The following is a 26,435-nucleotide window of genomic DNA, read 5'->3' as shown; positions in this document are numbered from 1 at the left end:
GCAGATACACACAGCTCAAAAGGCTGTGCAACCCTCTTTAAAGCCCAAAGAGCTGCCCACAACCACCGCACACACACACACACACACACACACGTACACTTCTAAACACACCCACACACACATACTTACACACACACATTCAACCACACTCGCAGGCTTATAAAAAAAAAAGGCAGCAAACTGATGCAAGGGGCCATCTTAACTGGACAGCGCGCCCTTCTGGTGGGTGGCAACCCTGGCAGAGTTGCCAGAGGCCCCCAAAAGCAAGCTTTAATAGGCAGTGTCGAAAGGGCGCAGCGTTGAAATTGAAGCCGCAGCAGAGAGTGCAAGTAATTGGGGATGGGGATGGGGGTGGGATGATTGGGGGGTTGCTTTTGGGGTAGGCAAGCTTAAGTTTAAGCTTTTCACTTGGGGTTGCTTCATGCAGTCGACTGCGGCAGCGGCAGCGACGTCGCTGTTATCGCTGATGACTTTCATTAATTTCCGGCAGCGTTAACTTTAGCCATATGGTCAGAGAACTTTGTGCAATTGTTGCTGGCTGTCAGTTTTTGGGGATGTTGCAACTTGCAGGAGAGGAGGAGTGAAGGAAGGGAAGGGCAGGGCAACCACCACCCTGGGTAATGAAAAAGCTCGTGGTCGAAAAGGGTTGCATAGAAAATCGATGCGAAACAGCTGAAAAAACATCAACAGCAGCAAAAGCGATTTGCATATGCCTGTTGCCCCCCTTCCCCTTCCCCTTCCTTCCCTACGCCTCTCTACTCGTCACACACTGACGTCGACTAGCATCCACAACAAAGACAAATTAAACAAAGAAATCAACAGAGCTGCGGGTTGCGGGGGCGGGGACGGAGAAGGGGAGAAACAGCAGCAGCAGCAACAGCAACAGCAATAGCAGCAGCAGCCAAGCAGCAACAAACAACAATGAGAAATCACAGCAAAAGCAACTAAAAATAGCAAACACCTACGTTGCCCCCCCTTCCACCCATCACTCTATACACTCTACGCTGCCCACAGCAGAGCAGCAGCAGCAGCAGAGGCAGAGGCAGCAGCTCACCATAGCGTGCACCCACCATAGGCAGGCATGCCCTCTATACATGGCCAACAAGGCGACCACCTAACAACGAAAATAAAAGCGACAACAACAACATCGAGAGCAGCGCAGCGACGCAGACTCTGCTTCTAATTTCGAGCTATTGATTCAGCGACGCGAGCAGCGCAGCCGCCGTCGCCGTCACCATATAATCAACAACATTGACAGGCAGCACTGGCGTTGGCACTGGCACTGGGCATCACTGGCGCAGCAGCCAGCCACCGGAAGGCGTTTCGCGAAAGGGCAAACATTGAAATGCAAATAGACAGACAGCAAAAGCAATAGCAATAGCAAAAGCAACAACAACAACAACTACAAGAGTTGGCATTTGTGCGCGCGCACACACACAAACGCAACAAAAGCCCCACAAAGGCACACACACCCACACACACCATGCCGACGCGTATTAGAGTCGTCACAGTGTTAGTATTAGTGGAGAGCATGCTTGCATACGTAAAGAGAGCGGTACTCTCTCGCTCTCACGCTCTCTATACACAAAGCAAACACAATTGCCGGCCGGCCCCGAGACGCAGATCGGCAGCGTAATATGCATGGGCAGCTTTACTGCGAGCGAGTGTGTGTGTGTGTGTGATATGTGGTGGGGGAATGCATAGGCCTGGCCTGTGCTGCTGGCGTCGCAATCGTTGTTGCTGGATGACGTTATTGATGTCGTAAGTTAGACATTTTTGTTTTTGCATTGAGAAGGCGTTAGGCGTCGGCGTCGGCGTCGCCATGCAGCGCTGCTTGCTTAATTTAGCCAAAGCTAAAAGCACAAAAATAATTAAGAAACAACAACAGCAGCAGCAGCAAAGTAAACATACGTATGTACATATGTATGTATATGGGCAGCAATTGAAAGTTAGAAGCAGACAAACTGCTGCTGCATAGCGTGAGCGTATGCATGTGTGTATAAGTTGGTTTACCCCCACCTTGCGTTGCACTGGAAATTGGCGCTGAATGAACGCCCCCATGCTGCAAGCAAACGAGTAAACACACACAGACTACACAGCGAGATCGACTTGCTGTTGCTCTACACCGCTACAAAGTTAATAAGCTGCTCTCTCTCTCTCTCTCTGACACACTCATAGAGATGCAAACAAATGCAATTAGGAAATGCGAGTCGCTAGATGGCGCCACTGCTGCTCTTTACTTTGGTCACTTCGATCATACACAACACAGGGTTAAATTGTGTCAACTCTATCATATACCCTGCTTCTTATTGGACAGCATGAATGCAATTTTCAATTGAAATGAATAAGTGAATGAATGCATGAATGAACGGCATCTTTCTAAACGAGTTCACACATGCAGTTATTCCATTTGCATTTGCATTTGCATTTTAATGCTATTGCTTTTGCCTTTGCCTTTGCATTTGCATAGCATTGAGTGTCCACCATCTTGGCTTCGTTGCTCTCTCTCGTTGCCTTTACCTTTGCCTTTGCGTACTGTCTCTGTCTCTCTCTCTCTCTGTCTCTCTAACGGCACTAGTCTAGTATGCAAGTGTGTGTGCACTGCTTGCACACACATTGACTTTAAGCTGTTGGCAATTGTCGTCGCGCTCTTTGTTGCCGAAAATAACAAGACCAACAACAATAAAGAGGCATTTTTGCATGTTCAATTATCTCAACACTGTAAATATTTATTGAGCATGCGATGGTGGTGGTGGGGTGCACTGGGGGAGATCTGCACAGCTTAAATATCTGTGCGCTGTGGTGCATTGACACCTATGGGAAAGAAGAGAGACGCAACCACCACGCAGATGATAAAGAAGAAGAAGAAGAAGCAGCACCAACAACAGCAGCTGTCGTCGCCTCTCTACAGATGCAAGTTTATGCGTGTGTGTCTGTGTCTGTGTGCGTGTGTATAAATAGATAATGTTCGATATTTGTGTGCAATTTTGGGGGCATAATTAAGGCAAACTGTCTGTCTGCATAAATGTATCTCTCTGGCATATAGAGAAACACGCAAACGTGCCATTAGCATTCGATTTGCCAACAACTACTAGCCAGATTTATTTTTGTATCAGCCATCTGTCTGTATCTGTATCTTTGGGTTTAGCTGTCGACACGCTGAGTTTTGTTAGTTTGTTGTAGTTGCTACAAAATACAGACTACACATAGACCATGGGCTATTTTTAGCCGATTTTCGGCCAAACAACACACAAAGTTGCAAAGTTTGCAACAATTTCAATTCTAACTGCAGGCTGACGCTTCCTCTTCTTCGACTTCCACTACTTTAGCTGCTTCTTCATGTTCTTCATGTCTTCTTCAGCTGGCGCCATCGCAGCCAAGGGCCAAGCGAAAAGAGTGAAGAGCGCAAGCAACAAAATGGCAGCCAAGGGCCATAAGCTTTCCCTCTCCCTCTCTCTCTCTCTCTCTGTCCATCGCTCTGCAGCACACTTGTGGGGCTTGGAAATTGGCCGGGCGCATAGTTAAAAAGGGCTGGCGAGGTGAAGCACAGGTTGCTACTCTCTCTCTTCATGTCTCTTAAACTTTCCCAGCTGCAACTAAACGAGTTTTGCTCTCACACTATGTCCATTCATTCAAACGACACTCTCACAAAAATTCACCTCTCTCTCGCTTGGTTGTGCAAGCAGCGCAGCGCAGCGCACAAAGGGCAAGACGACGTCGGCGTCGCATCTTGTGTAACCTGATCTCTATACACACACATACACTCACACATACACACGCGATGCGAGTGTGAGCGAGAGCGATAGATGCAAACAATAAGCCAGAACAAAGCGCTGTCCACAATATTTCAAACAAGATCTCTGAGACACCGGCCCAAGGGGAAGGGAGGGGGGTGTGCTGCCTAATCAACTACAGCAACAACAACAACTTCGACTACAACTACAATAGCTACAACAAGTAAAAACTGCGCAGCAAAAGCAACAAATTATTTTTATTTGTTTTTTTGTGTTCTATTGTGGCGACGTAGCGAAAACACATTTCGATCAAGCACTATCGAGCACTGTTATCGTTATCGTTATCGCTATTGGATATACCTCGACATTCTTCAACTAATGAAGAAGTGTTCATATTATACAATTGATGCACAGTTTGAATAATCTTGGTAATAAAATATTTCAGTGTAATTAATATTTAATACAAATTTATAGTCAAAATATTCTAAACACATTTAACAAATTTTCGATTAAATTATTATTATTAATGCTGTTTGAAAAAGAGCATTTGAATATTCGCCTTAGCCCAATAAGATATTGCTGTGCAATTGTATTTTAAGCATTATTTGATTTTTTTTTTTTTTTTGTAAATTGGAGGTGCTGTGAGTATAAATTACAAGGTCTTACACTGTGTGGGGAAAACATCAACAACAACAACAAAACTATCACTACACGCTTCAACAAGCAGACAGAGTAAGCAGCGTTAGACAGCGAGAGAGAGAGAGAGAGAGCGAAGGGAAGCCAGCAGCGACGGAGGCTGCGATTGAGCGGCAGACCCAAGGCCCAGGGCCTCCAAGCAACGTGACAAGCCCCAAAAAAGATGAAAAAAAAAAACAAAAAAAAAAATGAAACGAACGAGCGGAGACAGAAAAACAAAACTAAACTAAAACGCGGCAAAACTCAACACGGGCCCAAAGAGAAACTCAACACACACACACGCACACACACACCCAAAGAGACACGCGAGCAGCAAAACACAACACACTGGAAACTCAACACATGCAAACAAAGTCGATGACGTTGACGTCGCTGCCGCTGTCGCTTGTATTGCGTTGCGTTGCCGTTAGCGTGTTGACCGTGACGACGACGACGCTGTCAAACTTTTTGTTTTTATTTTTTTCTATTTCAAATTAAAATAGAAATAGAAACGGCAATAAAAACAAAGCAAAGCAAAAAGTGCAACTAAAATTAATACGAAAAACTGTTGATGAACGCGCTGAAAAGAGCAAGAAGAAGAAGTAGTAGAAGACGGCGAAGCAACAGAGAAAGCATAAGTAGAAGATGAGACAACATGTGTCTTGGCTTTGGGCTTCGCTTTTAGCTTATGTCATAGCTGCTAATGCCGCTCTCGCAGTCGCAGTCGCTGTCGACGTCGCTGCTTGCGTCAGCATCGCTCTCATCGCCAAGCACACCTTAAAGCCACAGCAAAGGGATTGGCGATGGGGAGGGAGGGGGTTGATGGTGTTGGCGAGTGGTTGCCATGCTACTGATATGCGCAATAATCTAAAGAATACACACACACACACACACACACACGTTGCGATGTGTGTGATCATGAGGTGAGTGAGGAAAGAGGGGAGGGGGAGGGGGAGTTGGCGTAAGCACAACAACACTTCCAATTGGAAGTGATGCAAAAGCAATGCGCAGATAAGCGTCAAACAGTTTTGACAAATTAAACATAAACACAGCGAACGACGTCACTGGCGCCTCAGCTGACAACTTGCTCGACTATCAAATACCCTGTACCACAAAGTCGAGCTCTCTCTTTGCGTTTTATTTGGTCACTCTTTGTTTTTCTTTAAATTAGAATAACTTAAGGAAATACAATCAACTTTAAATACATCTAAATCAAAATACTTTAATAAATATCTCCGTATACTGTTTCTTTTATTTATTTCTAATACAAATATATAATATAAAATACTGATTTTATTAATTATAATTTAAATACATCTAAATCAAAATACTTTACTAAACATCTTCGTATACTGATTTTTTTTCTAATATAAATCAGTATTTTATAAATTATAAATTAAATACATCTACATCAAGTACTTTATTAAATATTTCCGTATACGTTTTTTTTATTTATTTATAATACAAATCAGTATCAGTAAATTAAATCAAAATACTTTACTAAACATCTTCGTTTACTTTTTTTTTTTTTTTGATTTCTAATACAAATCAGTATTTTATAATGAATATCCATTCCTTTATTCGTATTTTGGATCTATAATTAAATTTGTTTATCTAGCTAAAAGATGCGTCATTGCGCTATAAATAAAATTACTCATCAATCAGCAATTTCATCATGATTTATAAAATTCATTTGCAAGCAAAAGAATAAACCAATTTACTCTTCATTTTAGCAGTTTTTCTCAAGTTCAAGAGATTATAATCATATAAACTTGCAATTATCTTGCAATCTATAAAACACATTCAGTTATGCAAAGTTGCGTTTGCACTTTTTCAATTAGCTGATGTTTGTGGCTTAGCGTGTGGCATTAACACTTGGCGAGGAAAGTTGCAACTTTCAAGTTGAATGAATTTAAGGGCAGCAAACTTTCTGCGCTGGACAGCTCAATATAAAAAAAAGGGAAAAGGGTTGCACAGAGACAACTCGAGACGCGATTGTCGAGGAGGTTTTTGTGGTTTCATGCGGGAATGGTGTCAATAGAGTTGCTTCTTCTTTCCTCCACTTTTTTTTTGTTGGTGGTGGTGTCTTCTGCGGTGGTTGTTGCTTCCTCAGTTTTCAACTGCGTTTTTCTTGAGCATTCTCGCCTGCGACACACGAGTGGATGTTGGCTTTTCCACAACCCGCGAACGCAAAAACGAAAAGTAATATTCATTTATGCAAGTTGCAAACGATTTTCATTCAACTCCCAAGCTTTTTAGGCTGCTGGTGGTTGCTTGGCCACGTTATCAGCAACCGTGTGTGTGTGTGGGGGAGGTGTGTATATGTGTGTGTGGAGGGTGGGGGATTGGCATCTGCGGGTTAAACAACATCTGACATTTGGGTGGTCGTAGAACTTTTAGCAAACAAAGGAGAGAGCGAGCTCGGCTCTGCCGCAAACGCAGCATCATCATCAGCAGCGGCGACGCCGATAAGCGCAACAACAACAAGAACAACATTTTTTGATTGCAGCAGCCGCCCCAAGAACAAAGAGCAAGCAGCACAGCAAGCAGTGCAACAACAACAGCAACAACTACAACAAAAATCTGCACATGGCGCAACACAGAACACAAAACAAAGCGCAGCCAACTTCAAGTGCAAAGGAGTGTACATGAGTGTGTGAATGACATTGCTGTTGTTGGTGTTCTTGTTGTTGTTGCTGTCACAAAACAGATGCAGAAAAAAGAGGAAACCGAATCCGAAACAACAACAACATCAGGAGCAGCAGCAGCAGCAGCAAAGAGCATGCAAAATTCTTATCAGTCAAGTTTCGACTTGGTTCTGTTTTTTTTTTTATTTCTTCTTTGCTTTGCTCTCAGCTTCTTCCTCTTCTTTGGGCAAAGTGAAAGGCACGTCCCTGGAGCAGCAGCAACAACAAAGCAAATCCCACTGTCGCTGCCTCAGTCGACTGCGCTGCTTAGTACAGTTGGTCAAGCAGTGCAAAGAGTTGTCGAGGCGAATGCACGCAGCAACAAAAAAAACACAAAAAACAAAAAAACAACAACACAATATTCACTTTAGTATGCACAGGGAAACCCTTCAACTGCATTTTCATTTTCCTCGCTGCAAAAATAAAACAACAAAAAAAAACGACACCATGTGAGTGTGTTTCTCTGTGTGTTGTTTACTGTTAACCTGCAACACACACACAAGCGCACTCTCTCAGAAACTGTTTGTGTGTGTGTGTGAGAGGGAGAGAGAGCGCGTGCAAAGGGCTAAATAAAGCCAAGCCAAGCCAGGCATTTTTTTTGCTCTTTTGCTTTTTCTTTTACTTCTACTGCTACTTCTTTATTTGCTTTGTGTTCATGTGTGTATGTGTGTGTGTGTGTGTATTGCGCTCTCGCTCAGCCGCTTTTGTTTGTTTGCTGCTGCTGCACCGGCAATGCAACTAGTTGTATGTCGTCGTCAACGTCGCCGCGAGCAGCGCTGCCCGCTGCTTGTTGTTTTTTTTTTTTTTGTTTTGCACGTTATAAAATGACATCAAAATAATGCTGTTCTTTTTCAGTTTTTGCTTTGATTTTTATTTCTTTGCATTTTGTGTTTTATATCCTGCTTACCTATTTTATTTTTTTTTTTGGAGGTTATCTTTGCAATAAATGAGAGCAAAGCATAGTGACAACATTAAAGCGCACACACTCACACACATGCAAGTAGCTGGCAACAAAGCCGCGTATAACAACAAAGGCAAAACGATAATATAAAACGATAATCAAAAGCATTTAACTAAACAAAGCTCTAAACGAAAAAGCACAATAAATGCCACACATACACACAAACACATACGCACAGCAAGCGTGTGTGTATGTGTGTTTTTAGTGCTGTAGATCGAGACACGTTTGAAATCTAGCAATTAGCATTAATCGAATGTTATCGAGTGCGTGCAAACTTTGCCTTTCGACCGCCATATTGCCAGCTGTCTCTCTCTCTCTCTCTCTCTCTCTCTCTCTCTCTCTGTCTCTCTCCTTCAACTGGAGAGCACGTGTATTTTTCCCACTGACGCAATTGTTGCATATGCTAATCAGTTAACACTTGCCCCGCCCCCTCCCTCCGCTAACGGGCCTCCTGAAGCATCAGCATTTATCGCAAATCGGTGCAAACCATGTGAAAATGTGAAGCGACAAAATCAAACGTGTGTTGCATCACTTTGACGTTTGTTGTGGGCTGGTCACTCTAGTTGAGCAGTGTAATCAGCGGAAGCAATTAATACGGTCACTCTAATTGTTAAGTGCAACAGCAAACAGTTTCAATTACGATGATCGCTCTAATTGCCGAACCAACAAACAAACTCACTCGCAGCTAGCAAAAGTCATTAATACGGTCACTCTAATTATGAACAGCCTAAGAGAAGTCTCATTTTCTATTTTAATAGTTTTACCATCAATGAAGAACAGCGGCTAGGCATTTAACAATGAATGTTTTGCAATTTTCTTATCGTTTTGGCAATAAATCTCACGATTACTTTTAATCCTAAGTTGGTCACTCTAAAATTTTTTTTTAATTTTCCAATTGTTTTGTTTACCAAAGCTTTTACTTATTTGGTGATCACATCAATATTCTTATTTGTTTGTGAATTCTAGGAAATTAAATTCCATCCATTTTCTTGATTCCCTATTTTCTTTTATTCTTATTGAATTGAAATTATGGAATTTACTCTACTCCATTTCCTTTTCTTCCTCTAAAATTCACTGTGCAAGCAGTGCACCTGAATGCAAGCAGTGCAATAAGCATATCAACTGCTTCTTGATCCTTGCTTTGCTTCTCCTATTGTTTCTTTTCTTATTCTTTTTTCTTCGATTCTTTGTAGTCTTGCTTATTGAATTATTTTCGAATAAAATGTTTTGTTTACTTACTTCTCACGATGCAGCAAACAAATGCGATCCTTGGCCACTTTCAGCTTCTTGGCGATGATCTTCTTCAGACTCTCAACAGTGATGTGCGGCTCAACGCTGACACCGAAGCTGCCGCCGGTTGTTGTGTTGATATTGAGGTTAATCATCGTGCTGTTGCTGTTGTTGTTGTTCGCTGTGCCCAGCACAACGGTTGTGGAACTGTTGTTGTTAAGCAGCGCACTTGTTGTGGCCGCCACGCCAAAACGTTGCAAGATATTGGGCCGAGCATTGTTGTTGCTGCTGCCGCTGCTGCAGTTGTTGTTGTTGCCACCATTTGTGGCACTTGCAGCACTATTGTTGGTGTTGCCATTGGCAGTGGTGTTGTTGTTGTTGCTGCTGCCGTTGCCAGTTGTTGTTGTTGTAGTGCTGGTGTTGCTGCCACACCCAGTGGCAGCATTTGTTGCCTCATTGTCGGCCGCAGCATTCGTTGTTGACTTATCCATCATTTGCAATAATTCCGTAGAGTATCCAGTAGTCGTATGTATTTCTTTTTCGTTGAAATTTTAAGGTTGATTTGAATTTGACACAGAAAAAAAAATATCACACGCTCTCAGCACATGAAAAAAATGCGTTTGAAAAATCGCGTAACGTTCGAACGCGTTGCAGCGACTGCGACTGCGACGTTAGCGGCAACTGCGGCGTTTGGTTCAATCGATTTTGTATACACACCACACCTTGTGCACACACAAACAGACTCAGCACATATGGCAATCAAATACACACGCACACGCACCGAATAAGCAGCGCTGCTTCTTAGAAGTTTTTGTCTACGCTGCTGCTGCTGCTGCTGCCAAAGTTCGACACACGCAAAGTCAGTCAGTCAGTCAGTCGAGACAGATACGACGACGACGCTGGCGCTGACGTCGACTATGGTGGATGATGATGTTAGTGGGGGGTGTGCGTGTTGGGGGTGGGGGGAGCACGGAGAGAGAGTAAAGTGCCGAACGCAATAACCGAACCGAAGCGCAACGAGCCGACGACGCGTGGTAGGTTTGCTTGCTTCTTTTATTTGTACGTTTTCTTCGTCTTCGCTTCGATTGCGAAACAGTTTACAGTTTCACACGCACTGCTTGATATTTATGCTCGCGCTCTCTCGCTCTCGCTCACTCCTTTCTGATCGCAAGTAACTGCTGCTTCGCCGTTTTCTTCTTGGTTATGTTTGGTGTGCTCCGCTTTTATTTGATTTGATGCTGCTGCTGCTTTGCCCAGGTACGCATGTATTATTGTTGTTGTATTTGTGTGTATTGATCTTAGGAATTTGGTTGTTTTTTATGCGTTTGTGCACGCAACACGCGGCAACAAAAAAAATTGATATAATAAAGTCCAAAAACAATTTCGGTTATTTATTTATGAATTTTGTTGTTTGTACTTGTTACACACACGCGCGAACACACACACACACAGTTTGATGTTTGGTGGTGGACGAAGAGTCAAATTGTAAGCGGCAAAGACGTTGGTGACGACGATGACGACGACGACGACGACGACGGTGGCAGCGGCCAAACAAAAGTGTAAAAAAAAAGAGTACCCAACACACACAGCAAAGCAAAGGCAGGCGACAACGCACACAACAGTTACAAATCTCAAAAATATCGCGCACCCGAGCGTCACACACGTCCGCCTCGTCCGGCTTTGGTTTTGCTTCTGACCTAGCGACAGACAGCGTGACCGCAAGTGGCGTTTCTCAAAATATACGTAATATGCTCTTTGAAGTACTCATAATATACTAAATATTCAACCATAGTAATCTTTGGCCTGGCAACACTTTGCTAGGTGTTGAACAATTGTTGAGAAATCGCGTGTAAAAAGGCGCATCTTTTTAAAAATGGTTTTTACAAAACGTCTTCAGTCGATGGACGTTGCATCTCAAACTACCTTTATTTATTATTATTACTTATCTCAATAATTTCTTAGTACGAACACTTATTAATTAATGCGACAGTCACTTTACTATATTTTGATACTAACAATACAACAATATTTAGATATTAAATAAGACGTCTCGTAAATAACTAAATTTTATTTAATACATTTGATGAAATCAGTGTGAATGTTATTTTTGTGTATTATCATTTGAAAACTTTTCCATCTGCGTAAAGGCGTGATGAATTTGGATGTCAGCATCCAGATATCACCAGCAATATAAACTAATATTAAAGAATCGTCAAATTAGACATAATTAAAAGTATACAACATAATATAAATAAACTCATTTTTTGTATAAATGAAGACTACGTTAATAGTTGTGTAATAAGCACTTTTGTAATTTGTCAGTATTTTAATACCAAAAACTATGTGAGCCACCATTGACTTCACATAGCGAATACCTACGATTTGAAAACGCGCGCCACAAACACAACAGAATCTGTGCGTTAACATAACAGCCGTGGAACAGTTTTGCACAGTGTTGACAGCAGTCGCGTGAAAAATACAACACTGCGACTAAAGCGCCATCTACTTCAAACCACAGGGTTGCATGCGAGTCGACTGTCATTTTTGACATGCGGAAGTGACTTGCCTGCGTCAAAGCCGAGCAGCGTTCTTTTCGTTTAAAGGTCTCCTAGGCGAAAGTTGTGTTTTTCTGTGCATATTCACGTTTCGTGTCAAAAACTAAAGACTTAAAGTAAGTGTTTACCCGCAAAAAATAGAACAAATTGTGCAGCAAATTAATGTGATATTATTGTGCAAGAAATTGAATGAAAAGCTACAGCGATGCCAATAATATTTGCAGATTATTGCTTGCCACGAACAACTTGTGAACAATTGTTTTGATTAACTTGGTGTATTTTTTTGTTTTGTGTTGATTATTTTAGCATGCGTTACGTGGCTGCATATCTGTTGGCTGTCCTCGGTGGACAAGAGAGCCCCGCCAATGCTGATTTGGAGAAGATCCTCAGCTCCGTCGGTATTGAGGCTGATGCCGAGCGTCTCACCCGCGTGATCAAGGAGCTCAAAGGCAAGAGCATCGATGATCTGATCAAGGAGGGTCGCGAGAAGCTCTCGTCCATGCCCGTTGGTGGCGGTGTTGCTGCTGCTGCTCCCGCTGGTGGCGCCCCAGCTGCTGCTGCCGGTGGCGACAAGAAGGAAGCCAAGAAGGAGGAGAAGAAGGAGGAATCCGAGTCTGAGGATGACGATATGGGTTTCGCTCTCTTCGAATAAGCTTCCTGCACACACAAAAACAACAACAGAGCGTGTACTATATATATGCTAAACATATGCAGAGCAGCAACCAACATCAACAGCTAAAATCGTGGTACGTCTATAAAAACAAGTTCTTTTTTCCTCCCAACAATGGAATCGATGGCAAATGTTCTTGTGATGAACCAAACTTTCACCATCTTTCGACTGAACACATTACGTTGATGCTTTACAAGTTTTCACTGATAATACCATTTGCCATCACACTTCCTCCTGTTGCATTTTGGTTATCCCGCCAATCGACATTATACTAATGTATTTATCTCTTTTTCACCTTTGCAGGACAGCGGCCAGCGGAATCAACATCTTCATCTGCATTGCACAGAGGCGCACATTGCCATGAGTTCCTGTTCAAAATTTCTTTTTTTTTACCCTCCAACATTGACAAAATATACAAGAAAAAAGAAACAACAAAAATGAAACATTTATTTCTATGAAATAAAAAATCTGCAGTGTTTACGCTTATATACGTAACAAAAAAAACAAGTGTAGTGTCTTTTTTTTTTATTTTTTTCCGTAAAACCAAAAAATATGTATTTTTTTTCTCTAGTTTTTCTAATAAAACTAACTGTGATTTCGTATTAAAAATGAGATTTTTAGAGATGGAAATGGCGCAAAGTTCTGACACATTTTATTGGCTGAACAGTGTAGAAATATGACGCACGCTTTTCAATTAATCGCCACAGTGTAAACTGTGTTCAGTGCACACACATACATACATTTCTATAAGTGTGTGTGCTGCAGCGGAGCTTTTGCACGTGTTTCCAGCATTAGCGGCGTGTGAGAGAGATAGCTATCTATACGCATGATATGCATTTGAATGTGTTAAGGAGCAAATGCAGCAGAAATAGTTTATGGGAAAGACTTTGAAAACATCTTAAACTGATTAAGATTAATTTTGCTGCGGAAACAGCTAAAAATCCGGCTTATCTGATGCTGCATATTGCTTGTTTTGATGACAAATAGTCGAAGCACAGATTGTTTACCTCAAGAAAGAGATAGACATAGTCGACAACAAGAACGAAAGCGAAAGAGACAGACGATCAATGATCTTTTTGTTGAATTTTGTTTTCGCCTCAACATTAAATTGAATCAAAGCTGCTTGCTAATCATTAGCTTTTATTAATAAGCAATACTGTGAGACTTATTATTATTAATAATTATTTTAATTGTTTAATTTTTTGTTAGATTAAGATTCAGAAGATCGAATTTAATGTGATATAATAATAGAAAGGCTGATAAGCAGGAAATTTCTGCTATTAAATTACTACCTTCAAAATAAAAGGATATTTAGTTGTAAAAACATTTGATAATGAGATAAGACTAATAAAATGTTGTCTTTGGATTTCAATCTAAGATATTTTTATTTAAGAAATAGAGATCTCAAATATTCAGGCACTGAAAAGTCGAAAGATAGGTACTTAAAACACAATATAGATTGTCTAGCAAATCATTTGGCAACAATGATAATACAACAATTGTTCAATTACGCTAAAATGTATCTCAAAAAGAAAGAATGCAATTACGTAACTCTCAAGTTATCGAATACTTTCGATATGTATTATTAGCTAAACTAAGCGTAGGCATTAACAATTAACAAACAGTACACAAAACGAATTGTTTCTGAGACTAAGACTTCTTGTCGTCCTCGTCCACAATGTAATCCTCTTGCTGCTCGTACATCGTCCTCTCATCGTAATCCTGTCCTGACATCGACGTCGCTGCCAGCGCATAATCCTCTTCCACTCGTTGATGCTTCTTGCGTTCCGGTGTCTGTTTGCGTTCACGTCTCTTGGCCAGAAACGCCTCGAACTTGTGCTGCGATGCTGCTGTTTCCGTCACGGCGATTTGACGCATCAGCTCAGTGGAGGAGGGCGGAGGAGTTGACGAAGCTGTGGTGGACTGATGCTGCTCCCAAGCCTGCTTCGATTTGCGCATCTTGCCGAGTATCTTGTCCATGATGAGACGATGATCCAGTCCGAGGACATCGTGCCGCATTTCTGGCGTCGTCGTCGTGGTCGTTGCTGCTGCTTGGCCATAGAACTCTTGACGCGCCGTCTGTGCCACATCGTAATGGGGACTATCCAGTTGCTGCTGCGCTGCCGTCTCGTCCTCTTCCACGACGGGTTGCAAATTCAGCGTCCGCAAGATGCCCTCCACTTGATTGATGTTGCTGCCACTGCGATCACGTACAAATTTAATACGCGGCACTTCGCCCATCAGTCGCAGCTGCGACAATTCATGCCGCAACTGGCCGCTGCAACGTTGCAGCTCCGTCTCCAGTGTGGCATCATTGCCCATCCAATAAACGTTGACGCAACTGAAGTCGCCGGTGATCTTGACGCGTGTCACCTGCAGGCCACGTCCTAGAATGTTTTCGGCTGCCTCTCCCGTGGCCAAGAGATCGGTGATGTGCGTCATAAACAGTTTGTTCAAGACGGCAATGCGGCGTGTGTTTTGCTTGCTGCCGTTGCTGTTGCTCTTGCCAAACTGCGATGCCTGGAACACAACGCTGGGCGGTTGATAGCCCGTGGCGTGGGAGGAGGTGCCACCGCTGCTGTTTGCATCGTGGCTGGGATACCAACGTTTTTTGGTGCCCGAGACGCGACTGCCAAAGAGTTTGCCAAGGATTTTGCTTTGCCGTGTGGCGTTCACGCTGCCGGTCGATGATTTGCTGCGTTGCCAGCTGAGTGCGGCTTGTTGCAGGGGCAGTGTCAGTGGCAGTGGCAGCAGGCGATTACGCAACATTTTGCATTTGCCACACTGTTTGTGTATTTGTTTTGTGTTTATATTATTATATTATATTTGTTATGCTTTTGCAAGAAGCAGATTCTTTGCTGGTTTGAAAATACCGAATTTTATTCGTACTTTTTAATATTTTATACCAAAGTTAGGGTCACATTGTGCTATCAATGGTGGGATGGAAATATCGATTAATTCCGAGATTTTATTTAAATTTTGTTTTTGAATTCAATATTCCGTGCTCTCAAATAATATATTTTGTTTTGTTTTATTTACACATTTGAAATAATTTAGCACTGCTTAATAATTACGATTCGATTGCAGCGCTGTTAACAGTACTCGATAAAAATATACCAAAAGTTGTAGTAACAGCGCTGACCATCGAAATGTGGTTATCTGTTAAGCTGCTGTTAGCGCCAATGTTAAGAGTGCGGGTTTGAAAATTTAAAATTTCAAAATACTGCAATAAAATGTTGTCAATTTTTATTTAAAATACCATTCGTTTAGTTTTGCATTTTATATTTTATACATAATTTTAACTGTTCTTTTTTTTTTATTTGCATCATAACATAATTCGCGTTTGCTGGCTTATACGTGTTTTTGCTTAAATTATTATTTAATGTATACATTATACATATGTCTGTATATATATATATATTTATGTAATTTAATTATAGTATGTATATAATATATATGATTTTTTACCATTTTTCAAATTTTGTGTTTGATACATAATACTTGCATTTGATTTTAATGTGTGATAACTGCTTTTTCGCAATTTGTTTTAAGTTTTTAGTAGATTTCAACGTATTTTCTTTTTTAAAGTTATTTTTTACAATTCGCTGCCTAAAAAAAATTCTTTTGCTCTTTTGTTTGTTTTTTTTTTTTGTTAATAAAAATAGATACATTTCTTTAATAGCAAGCTGCAGCACAACTTTTCTTTTTTGTTTTTTTATATTTTGTATTTTGTTTTCATTTCGTCGCATATCTTACAATTGATTTTTAAAAAATATATATATATATGTATGTATATATTGATTTATTTTAGATTTGCTTGCTATGGGGCTTTGTTTTCTGTGACTATTGTAACAACGTTCGGTTTATAATAAATTACAATTTATTAGTTTTATTTGCGATTTGGTTTCTTTTGTTTTGTTTTTGTTTTTGTGTGTAAAATAAGCGTTATTCGCTATTGTTTATTGCAGTGCACTTTTTATGCTTCATTTACTTTCTCCTCCTTTCTCTGTGTTCTCTCTTTCTCTTTCTCTGTTTGTATGTGATTTGTGTTCTCTATGTATATATGGCTTACTATTTATTTATGCTCAATGTATACGAGGTATTTGTTTATTTAACTTTTTTTTTGTTTTGCTTTGAAAAAAATGTATGTTCATGTATATATATATATATTTCTATATATTTAAGTTGCAGGCTATATTTTACTGACGACTTTCCGAGAGATCATAACGAAAGTTAACTGCGCAATATCATGTTCTAAATTTGAAATCCACCAAATCCTTTACTTACTTATCTCAAATGAGGTTAGGATTTTTCCCAAAAAAAAAAAAGAAAAAATTTATAGTTTATAATATATACTAAGAGTATGGCAAACATTTAATTGAGACTGAGTGTTTTTTTGCTTGTATAAATTGTAAAAAAAAGAAATTACAAAAATGTATTCTTTTTTTAAATAAGTATAAAAAAAACGTTTTGTTAAATTGCTTAAATAAAATGAGTCTTAAATGTGAATATATATATATATATATTAAACGAACTTAGTTACAAATAAAAAAAAGTCTTTTCCAAGTCTTTACACAGCTTAAATGCACATTCTGAAGCTCCCAACAGCATAATTAATCATAATTCGTTTGCGAAACAAAAATTGTTATGTGTAAATTGTGAAAATGGAGACTTTCAAATCAATATCAAGATTGTGTGTGTGTGTATGAGTGTCTCTCTTAAGCGCTAGTGATTGTTGTGTTCTGGTTTTCATTTTGTCGCATTTTTGTCGATTTCGTTCGGTGGTGTTCCCATTTACAAAAACGCCAAAAAAACCCAAAAAATTCGAGATAATGTTACAATTTGTTAAGGTGGCTAAATAAAATGTTTTGTTTGTTTTTACAATTGAATGAATTAATTTCTAAAATGGGAACACAATTTTTTTCGTTAGTAATTACAATTATGACTTTTTTTGTTCTTCTTGATGATTTGCAGACTTTGTTTAACATTAAAATGATAAAGAGTGCGACGTAAAATATATATATATAGAGTTTATTACAGGCGATTCTTTTGTGTTTTATTATTATTGTTATTGTACTGTCTGTTAACTGCACAAAATGTTATTTGTATGTTAAATTTTTGCTTACTTTTATGATGTAATCAATTTAAAATACGTTTTAAATGAGCGTTATCCTCTCTCTTTCTTTTCAAGGGGAAAGGGGCTTGGGTAGGTAGGATTTTTGATGGGCACTACATGAAAAAAGCCATGTATTATAATACAAATGTAAAACTAATACTAAATCTTAGAAGCAAATACGTACAATTAGGGGAAGGTCTTTTTCTTGAGGGGAGTGGAGTGGAGTGGGCTTTTAGGTCTAAAGTTTTGCATAGAGCTGACTAAAGGCAAAACATTCAACTTACAAAATAATATATCTGTATATAATATATATATATATACGGTTTATGTGTGTGTGTGTTTCCTTGATCTGTATAGCTTATAGTTGTATAGTTATTTTATTCATGTGTTTGTGTGTGTGTTTTGCGCTTCCACGCGCAATTTGTTGCTTTTGAAGCATTGCAAAAGGAGACAGCGACGAACCGCATTGAAAATGTTTGCAAATGTGCTTTGAAATACATATATAGCGCATAATTTTTTAGTTTGAAACTCAAGTGACTAATTGGAAGAGCTTATTGAAAGAGGAAATTGATTATAATTTTCTATAAACTCTGCTTTGAAAGCAACTAAAATTGCCAACGAAATTGAATACTCTAAATATTAAAAAATATTTGAAATGTCTAATTGAAAAGATTAATTTGCAGCGTGGCACTTGAAGCCTAACGTTAACATAGAAATAGAATGATGAAGAGATTCATTGAAATCCAAAGATCGAAAATAACATCGAAATAGAATAAAATCATTGAAGATAGTGGAAAACGCCAAGAAAAATGAAGCTGGCTTGAAATTTTAGCTTTTAAGCTTGTTTGTAATCCAGTTATGAGGCTTTAGGCTTTCAAGCTTTACATCTTGTTTCAACAACAGCTTTAAAGCTTGTTTAAAATCTAGCCTTAAAGCTGATTTTAAGGCAAACTTCAAAACTAGTTTGAATGCAAGCTATAAAGCTAGTCTAAAATCAAGCTTTAAAGCGAAGCTATTTTACAATCAAGTTTTTAGGCTTAAAAGCTTGTTTCAAAGCACGTTTTAAAGATAACTAGTTTACAATCAAGCTTTAAAGCAAAGTTCGCTTCAAAGCACGTTTAAAAGAAATCAAGTTTACAATCAAGCTTTAAAGCAAATGTTAGTTCACAATAAAGCTAGTTTACAATCAAGCTGTAAAGCACATTTTAAATTATGCTTAAAAGCTCGCTTAAAAGCTGGTTTACAAGAAAGCTAGCTTACAAGCTGGCTTAAAAACAAACTTAAAAGTAAGCTTAAAAGCGGCGCAAAGAATTTGTTCAACTTGTGTTGCCTCCGTGATGATTCACTCTCTCGTTTCGTTCGCTCTTGTCTCGTTTCACATATGCATTAGGTGGAAGCGAAGCCAACCTCGCGGTTAGATTATGTGCGCCTGCTGCTGCTGTTCGCTCAACTTGAAGGCGGCCGCATCGCTGAGCAAATGAAATGGCACGCCCGCCGCTGTTGCCACCTCAAGACCGGACGGCGATGCTGCCACAGCTGCTGCCATCGCTGCTGCTGCTGCCGCCGCTGTTGGACTGCCACCAGCTGCTGCTGCTGCTGATGTGGCGCCACCGCCGGCTGCATTGCTTAAACGTTTCAATTGCATCACATCCAGCGGCATGTTGTGATGGAGTTGTTGTTGAGGCAAATGATGCGCTCCGGCTGTTGATAGACTGCCCAACGTGGTGGCTGCTGCCATTGTGGCTGCTGCTGCCGCTGCAGCTGCCGCCGCCGCCGCTGCTGATGCCGAGTTGCCGCCCGAATTTGTGGTGGTTATGGTGCTGCCGGCATGGGAGGCGCCACGGCCACGCTTGCGCTTGGGCAGAATGCCCTTGCGGGCCATGTAGAAGCGTATGGTGGAGACGGGTATGTTGAACATGTTGCTGACCGTCTGAAAGGTTTCACCCTTCGAGACGCATTTGGCGGCCTGGGCCAACGATGCCTCCGAGCGTCGCACCCGCTTATACGATGTGTAGCCCTCGATGGAGCTGTGCAACAGCGAGGATCCCGATGTGTTCGCCGATGTCTCCAGATCGGTGTCCATCGCTGACAGCGAGAGGGCATTCAGTTGCGATGAATTGTGGATGCCGGCAAAGCCGCTGCTATCGTTATCCTCATCGTGGGCGGCCACATAGTTGTGATCATCCTCGATGGTCGAATCGAGATGATGTTGCAGCTGCAGTTGTTGCTGTTGCTGATGTTGTTGTTGCAGTTGTTGCTGCTGCTGGTGTTGTTGTTGCTGCAACAGTTGCACGCTCAGCTTGTTGTCCTCGTAGTGTTCACTGTACGCATTCCAATTGTTGCTCGCATCATCCGCTGAATCGTCTTCTGTGGGCGCATTTGAATTGTTTGACGCTGCCGCCGAGGAACCTGCATTTGTCTGTTGTTGTTGTTGCTGCTGCTGCTGTTGTTGGTGTTGTTGCAACTGTTGTTGCTGTTGCAACAGTTGCAGCTGAAGCGCATCTTTGCCATTGGTTTGCTGTCGTTGCTGCTGCTGTTGTCGTTGCTGCTCCTTGAACAACTGTTGCTGCTGTTGCTTGGCTGTTGTGGTGCTTGTCGTCGTCGTCGATGTCGTTGAATTGGTTGCCGTATCCTCTGTTTCTGTGCTGTCCAACTGCAACTGTTGCACCGTCTGATGCTCTTGCTTGAGCGTTGTTGCCGTTATTGTTGCTGGTGCTCCTCCTGCTGTGGCTGCTGCCGCTGCCCCTGTTGCTGCTCCTCCTGATGTTACGGATGATGTGGCGCCCGCCGTTGTCGTTGTCTCTGCCGTCGCCAGATCCTGTCGCATCTGCTGCAATTGCTTATAGTTGATGGCCGCCTCCGAGCCGTAGAGACCACGAATGCGCAACTGTTCGGCACAACGCAACAACTGTCCCAATCCCGCCTGCGTCACATTCACCTCGCCCTTGTACATGAAATCGACGAGCGCCTGAATCTCCCACAGCTTGATTTCGCTGGGCAATATGATCACCGGATGCTTGCATGGATTCTCCGCGAGTATGGCCTCAAAGTATGTGGAGCAGGCGGCCAACACAAGGCGATGACAGTGCACCTGATGGCCCTCACAGGCCAGCGTCACATCCACGAATCTCTGGCCGGCCAACAGCTGGGGAAACGCCGCTCCAATGCTGCCCAGGTGACTGTTCCATCGCACGCAAAACTCTTGTGTCGCGGCGCTCATTGTGAACGACGCCAAGCGAGTCGATGATCAATGATTCAATCGTTCGTTCAATCCTCGCCAGGCTGGGAAAACCAGGAAATACCAAATTGGAAATAGGATGCGTGACTCCAACCTTCAATTCGCAATGTCAATGGAAGTCGCTGGAAGCTCGTGATGGAAGCACAAGATGGCAACTCGTCTAACTGGAAAGCAGAGAATGTGAATATTAGTGAATGGATTCACGGAATGTTCAAGTTAATTGGAGAATAAATGTTGAAACAAAAATGCAGTCCGTTAAATTAAGTATTTATCTCTTTTTAAAATAATTTATTCAAATTGTCGATCATTTAATCATTTTAAAAATTGTGAATCTTTCCATATAAATCATTTTTACATATTTTTTATATCAAAACGCAATTCATTTGATTCAAACACTCAATCGAGCACCGATTGTCTCAAGATCACTAAAATATTATTTTATTCACACTACACTTGACCGGACTAACTTTATTCATTTTCATGAGTATTAAATAAAACTTATTTAACTCATTTATTAACCTACTCCCATTATTCACACAATTCTCAAAAATAAAATACTTTTTGAAACATTCACTCGATCATCAACTCATTCACAAAAAAAAACCCGACAAGGACATCGATCTATTAATTTCTATAATTAATTATTCAACTGCGTTACAGAAAAATGCCATACAACAAAAAAAAAAATCCCTTCACACGCAAAAAAAAAGGGAACAATTACCACAAAAATTTCCTTTGTTGTTGTTCTTGTGATTTGTCGGCTGATTCCTTGGTTTTTGTTCCCAAATGCGAAACAACAACAAAGCGAGCGCCAAATGCAAATATTGCAAATGGAGACTCCAATTTTGGAATAAAGAAATGAGCTTTCACGATATTGTAATTACAATTAAAATTGATTCTCTTAAACAATAAATAAACTAACGTTTTATAGATGCTGCTGCGATTTGTATCACACACACACACACACACACATTCGCGCACATACACCGAAAATATAGTTAATAATTTGTTAACCGATAAGAGAATTTGGTTAAATATGCGAGATTCTCTTGCAACGCTTCGCTTCTTTTTTTCTTTTTGTGCAAATGTGACAGTCGCGCGTTGCGCAAAAATTTTATTTTGTACAGACTCCTGTCTGTGCTTAAAAATGTAGTTTGTGCTTCTTCCTTTTTGGTATCTCTGTTCGCTGTGCATGTGTGTGTGTCCCTCTGTGCATGTCGCTTGTCTGTGTGTCTCTGTATGTGTGTGTGTTCGGTGTGCTTGCTTGTTCTTGTCTTGGGTCTTTTCGTTTTCTTATTTTTCTTATTTTTTTTTTTTTTTTTGCATTAAACAAACGCCAAAAGACAAAGAATTATACTGAAAAAGTAAAGTAATAAAAATCAAGCATAACAACAACCGACGACGACGACGACGTCGACGACAGCAGCAACAGCAACAGCAACGACGACGACGACGATGGTGAAGACAGCCGAAGCGAGCCAGCCAGGAAAGCACACAGGCTGCCTGACGCTAATTGTTGTTGTTGTTGTTGCTGCTGTTGTTATTGTGCTGCTTCGGCTGCTGCGGTTAGCAGAAGCAGCAGCAGCAGCAGTAGTCAGTGTGTTGGTGCGGGAGAGAGGAACAGAAATATGTTGCGGCTGCTGTTTGGCTGCAGAGCAGAGCAATTTTGAGCACTTTACTTTAGCATTTTGCAAAGGAAGCAGCGAGCAAAGCAGGAACAACAAAAAACAAGGGAGCATGTTACGCACACACACACAAAGCATAAAAGCAAAAGTCTTCGCGTTGTATCTCGCTGTGTGTGTGTGTGAGAGAGCGAGAGCGCGCGTATGCGCAATAAGGCAAGGAAATGGAGCAAAGGAAGTTAAATAAAGCGGCATAGTGGGACGAACACAGACAAATACAAATAAATGCATAGTTATACTATATGATAAAAATTACTATTTAAATTTATTTCTTCACATATTGAGCTATTCTTCTATTTTATTTTAATGATTAATTTCCGTAATTTGTGGTACACTTTCATTAATGGTCACGGTAGATTGCATAGTGGAACAAAATAGAAAAAAAAGTAAAAATAATAATTTACAATCAATTAGATGTGCAATTTTATGCGCGCTGCATAATTATGATTATTTTAATTGAATCATGCTAGCAACATAACCGGTTCAAAACGAGTTATCAAATGAACTACAACAACAAGAAATGTGTTCACTGTAATTGCACCTGTTTGTTGTGCCATTTTCTACGCCGCGACAAGGGATATGAAATAGTATGCTAAACAACATAAAAATGCAGAACGCAGCAAGTCGCAGCAATCAAGAAGAAGCAGAGTGCATGGCGCAGCATGTGGCCACAAACATCCCAATTGGAAATTTGCACAACCAATAAAGCAACAAAAATTGTTCTAAGAAATTTTAGCTAACATGAAATACAATTAAGCAAAGTCGTTTTTGTTTTCTATTACTGTTCCTTAATTCCTGTATTGTGTGAAAATTTGCAATTGATGCAAGCCAACTAAAAGAGCGAGCCTTCTCGACTATGGAATACCGGCTAAGCAACAGTACAAAATAGCATTCAGATAAAATACCCTTCTACGCCATTTGTTGTAGCGGGTATAAAAACAAACTCCTTGTTCTTGGCGGGCAAGAGCAAGAAGAGCGTGCGTTGAGCACAAAATATGAGAACAGCCCTCGTGAGTTGGTTCGCGCTCTCTTTCGTTCTCGCTGCGGCACAAGGAGACGACAAACCAAACAAGCCAACGCAATAAAAACAACAAATTTTCCAGTAAAAGGAAACAACAATAAAAAAAAAGAATTATACATATACACACATACATTCATACATATATTTATGTATGCATGTGTGTGCTATTGAGAAGACGACGCCGATGCGGCAACACAAAGGAGACTGTAACACAAAAATAGCATTAAAAGCGTGAGCAAAACAACAACAATGCGCAAAAAGTTTGAAAGCAAAAACAAAAAAATAATAAATAACCGCAGAGCAGAAAACGAAGTTGTAATATTTGCAGCAGCACCATTTTAATACATTTTTGGGGGTTGCAAAACTTGTTTTAATTTTGCCGTTTGTACAAACACGCACACACACACACCTATCCATACAGACATTTCTATAATTGTTCGTACATTGTTTTTGCTAAGGATTAGAAGTATCTACAAATGCCAGTTACAAATTTCAACAGTGTGACCACGGAACCGTTAAAATATACCAACCGGTTCAAATATATGTAAATATACTAAGGTTTAAATAAGCGGTTATATTATTGACTTCAAAACGTATTTAAAAACATACATACATAATTGAAGAAAATTTGAGTATAAAAGTAAACAATGAAATAAAAAAAAAAAATTAAAAATTAAATGGCCTCGCCGCATTTTAATGTACAATTTGGCATCCTTTTCAGTTTCGCTTTTGTGATCTCTACACAGCTGTAAAAACAATCATCAATGGCAGCGACAGCAAACGAAAGCAAAAGCAATGCGCCATCAAAACTAGTGCAGCACACATACGCTCACTCACACACGCACATGTATGTATGTAAGCTGCTGGAACATGTGTTGTCGGCAAAAACAAATACAAAAAGCTGCCACTGCAGGAGACCAATGAAAAGTAAAACCAAAATCCAATTGTCTGGGACAAAAGCAAACTCTATCGATAACTTCTGATCTCGCATATAGCGAGCAGCTTTTAAACGACGTTAACAAAGACGTTAAATTCAATTTTTGCAACTGTGAAATTTAGAAGCATATCTCGTTATTTAATTTATTTCAAATTATTTATAAATTATTAGTAATTGTGTACCATATGCATTTAATTTAATATGTAATTGCACAGATCGATTATTTGTTTGCCAGGAACCCGATTCATGCTATTTATGCGACTGTATTTGTTGTTGCCACAAAACGAAAAGACAAAAAAAAAAAACAACAATAAAAAGAAGCATGCAAAAACGCTGCAGGAGACCTTAACGTGCGCGTGTGGAAAGAGAGCAATGCGACCGTTTGCGCGCGCTGTCTCACCTTCTCCCGCTCGCACTCACGTTACACTGCCGGGCTGTACTGTTGTGTGTCTGCGTTTGTTAAAGGAGCAGCGACCATGTCGAAATAACAAACAAAAAGCAGCAGCAGCAACAAAAAGGAAGCACGCACACAAACAGACAGCATGTGAGCTTGTGTGCGTATGTGTGAGCTGTGCGTGCTGTGTGGGCAAAATAAATCGCAAGAAAATAAAAAAAAAGAGACGAAACTAAATAAATAAGAAGCCGGGAGGACAGAAAGAGTGTGCGAGAGCGAGCGAGAGCGCGCTTCAGCAGCGTCGCGTCAGGCGAAAATTATGCATTATTTTCGCTTGTTGAAAATGAAGTTGGCAATTTGTTTTTTTTTTTTTTTCATTTCGTTTCGTTTTGGAGACAAAGGCATCATCAATTAAACAACAAAATAAACCGACATGCACTGCAAAATATTTATGCGATTTATTTATTTGTGGCACCATCGACATTGTTTATATTTAGTTGCAAGGATGTACATACACACACACGCATACATACGTATTGGAGGCATATTTAATTACATTGTTATTACCTTGCGTCGTGTGTTGAATGCGTTGGGCGCGTGTTTCAGGTCCCCCTTCTTCACCTTCTCCCTCAAACAGACACCTTCTTTTTCACGTTGTCCTTCCGCTCTCTTCGTTTTTATTTGATTGTTTAACAATAATCTTAGACTAAAGGCTTTACACACAAACACACACACGGACAAGGCTTACGAACACAATGTGTATTGATTTTTCGCAATGTTAATGTTTAATAAAGCCATCAGCACATATACACATTCACACACACACACATAGGCAGCAAACAAAACTTTTTTGAATATGTTTTGTACGCGACGCGCAACGCGCGTGTTTTTTTATTTGAAATATCAACGATTCTTTTGGAATATCGTTGAAAATGCTAGGTTGTTCATTTGCATTGCCCATTAACATAAAATAATACGCCTTTTACGCGTTTACCGCGAGCACGGTTTACACATCTAAAATCGATGTTCAAATTGTGTGTTTAAATTGGATTTTTTTAGTATAATTTACTTTGCGCACTGCCAACTTTATGCTAACTCGGCTTGACGTGCAATGTGACCACAAGTTCAATTTGAAAAAGTTCCTGTTTATGTCACAGAATATACCGAATAATACCATATTAACAATTCCTGACATGAGCTTATTTGCACAAATATGCGCACGTATAGCTCTTACTTTTTTTTTGCCAAAAATTGCCTAGTCAAATCTAACAATTCAAACGCTCTTCTCAAACTAAAAAAGTAAATGACGAGATTAAATGCGAATCGATAAACTGAATTTAAAATTATACCGGATGGTCACACTATTGCCGTGAGCGCGTTGATCCCTTCACCTTGGTGGCTGGCTGTTAAATGAGGAGCAATAATACGCTTCTTGTTAAATATATAATTTTATAAAAAATATTGTAGTTTTCTATTAAATTATTGTACTAATACCTAAATTAAGAAGTTAGTGAATTATCAACCTACTACACGGA

At 40.3% G+C, this 26,435-nt stretch overlaps 4 protein-coding genes and 1 non-coding gene across 7 annotated transcripts in view; 2 read left to right on the top strand and 3 right to left on the bottom strand.

Moving 5' to 3' along the window:
- LOC117577737 (midnolin homolog) overlaps window positions 1–10,990 on the bottom strand; it is a 44,603-nt gene extending 33,613 nt beyond the window's left edge. Inside the window, exon 1 of the mRNA XM_034262645.2 lies at window positions 9,297–10,990. Coding sequence (XP_034118536.2) covers window positions 9,297–9,781 — 485 coding nt within the window. The 5' untranslated portion in view covers window positions 9,782–10,990. The remainder of the gene's footprint in view (window positions 1–9,296) is intronic.
- Window positions 10,991–11,802: 812 nt separating this feature from the next.
- On the top strand, window positions 11,803–13,019 carry LOC117577740 (60S acidic ribosomal protein P2). Its single transcript, XM_034262651.2, has 3 exons — window positions 11,803–11,958; window positions 12,149–12,588; window positions 12,816–13,019. Exon 2 carries the CDS (start codon window positions 12,150–12,152, stop codon window positions 12,492–12,494), a length of 345 nt encoding a protein of 114 aa, XP_034118542.1. The 5' UTR covers window positions 11,803–11,958; window position 12,149; the 3' UTR covers window positions 12,495–12,588; window positions 12,816–13,019.
- On the top strand, window positions 12,646–12,727 carry LOC117578336 (small nucleolar RNA Me28S-Am982). Its single transcript, XR_004573370.1, has one exon. It is a non-coding gene; the product is annotated as a small nucleolar RNA Me28S-Am982 (small nucleolar RNA).
- A 1,041-nt stretch (window positions 13,020–14,060) lies between the features above and the next one.
- LOC117577739 (uncharacterized) lies at window positions 14,061–15,394 on the bottom strand. The gene has a single exon (XM_034262649.2). It carries the CDS (start codon window positions 15,279–15,281, stop codon window positions 14,163–14,165), a length of 1,119 nt encoding a protein of 372 aa, XP_034118540.1. The 5' UTR covers window positions 15,282–15,394; the 3' UTR covers window positions 14,061–14,162.
- Window positions 15,395–16,857: 1,463 nt separating this feature from the next.
- Window positions 16,858–25,976, bottom strand: LOC117577738 (protein bric-a-brac 1). 3 transcript variants are annotated; one of them, XM_034262646.2, is made up of 2 exons: window positions 25,468–25,976; window positions 16,858–21,030 (listed from the first exon to the last, which is right to left on the bottom strand). In XM_034262646.2, the coding sequence occupies exon 2, from the start codon at window positions 20,846–20,848 to the stop codon at window positions 19,043–19,045; it is 1,806 nt and encodes a 601-aa protein (XP_034118537.1). In that variant the 5' UTR covers window positions 20,849–21,030; window positions 25,468–25,976; the 3' UTR covers window positions 16,858–19,042. The 3 variants fall into 3 exon arrangements, with proteins under 3 accessions (XP_034118537.1, XP_034118538.1, XP_034118539.1); XM_034262647.2 differs by lacking the exon at window positions 25,468–25,976 and adding an exon at window positions 21,789–22,090; XM_034262648.2 differs by lacking the exon at window positions 25,468–25,976 and adding an exon at window positions 21,588–21,731.
- Window positions 25,977–26,435: the final 459 nt, after the last annotated feature.

This window comes from Drosophila albomicans, chromosome X, assembly GCF_009650485.2.
Source record: "Drosophila albomicans strain 15112-1751.03 chromosome X, ASM965048v2, whole genome shotgun sequence".
Classification (NCBI taxonomy): Eukaryota; Metazoa; Arthropoda; class Insecta; order Diptera; family Drosophilidae; genus Drosophila; species Drosophila albomicans.
The sequence above is the reverse complement of the archived record's forward strand: the minus strand, read 5'-3'. Positions and strand labels throughout refer to the sequence as shown.

Coding starts and splice junctions, on each gene's coding strand:
- LOC117577740 (XM_034262651.2), top strand. CDS start 12,150: ATGCGTTACGTGGCTGCATATCTGTTGGCTGTCCTCGGTGGACAAGAG.
- LOC117577739 (XM_034262649.2), bottom strand. CDS start 15,281: ATGTTGCGTAATCGCCTGCTGCCACTGCCACTGACACTGCCCCTGCAA.
- LOC117577738 (XM_034262646.2), bottom strand. CDS start 20,848: ATGAGCGCCGCGACACAAGAGTTTTGCGTGCGATGGAACAGTCACCTG.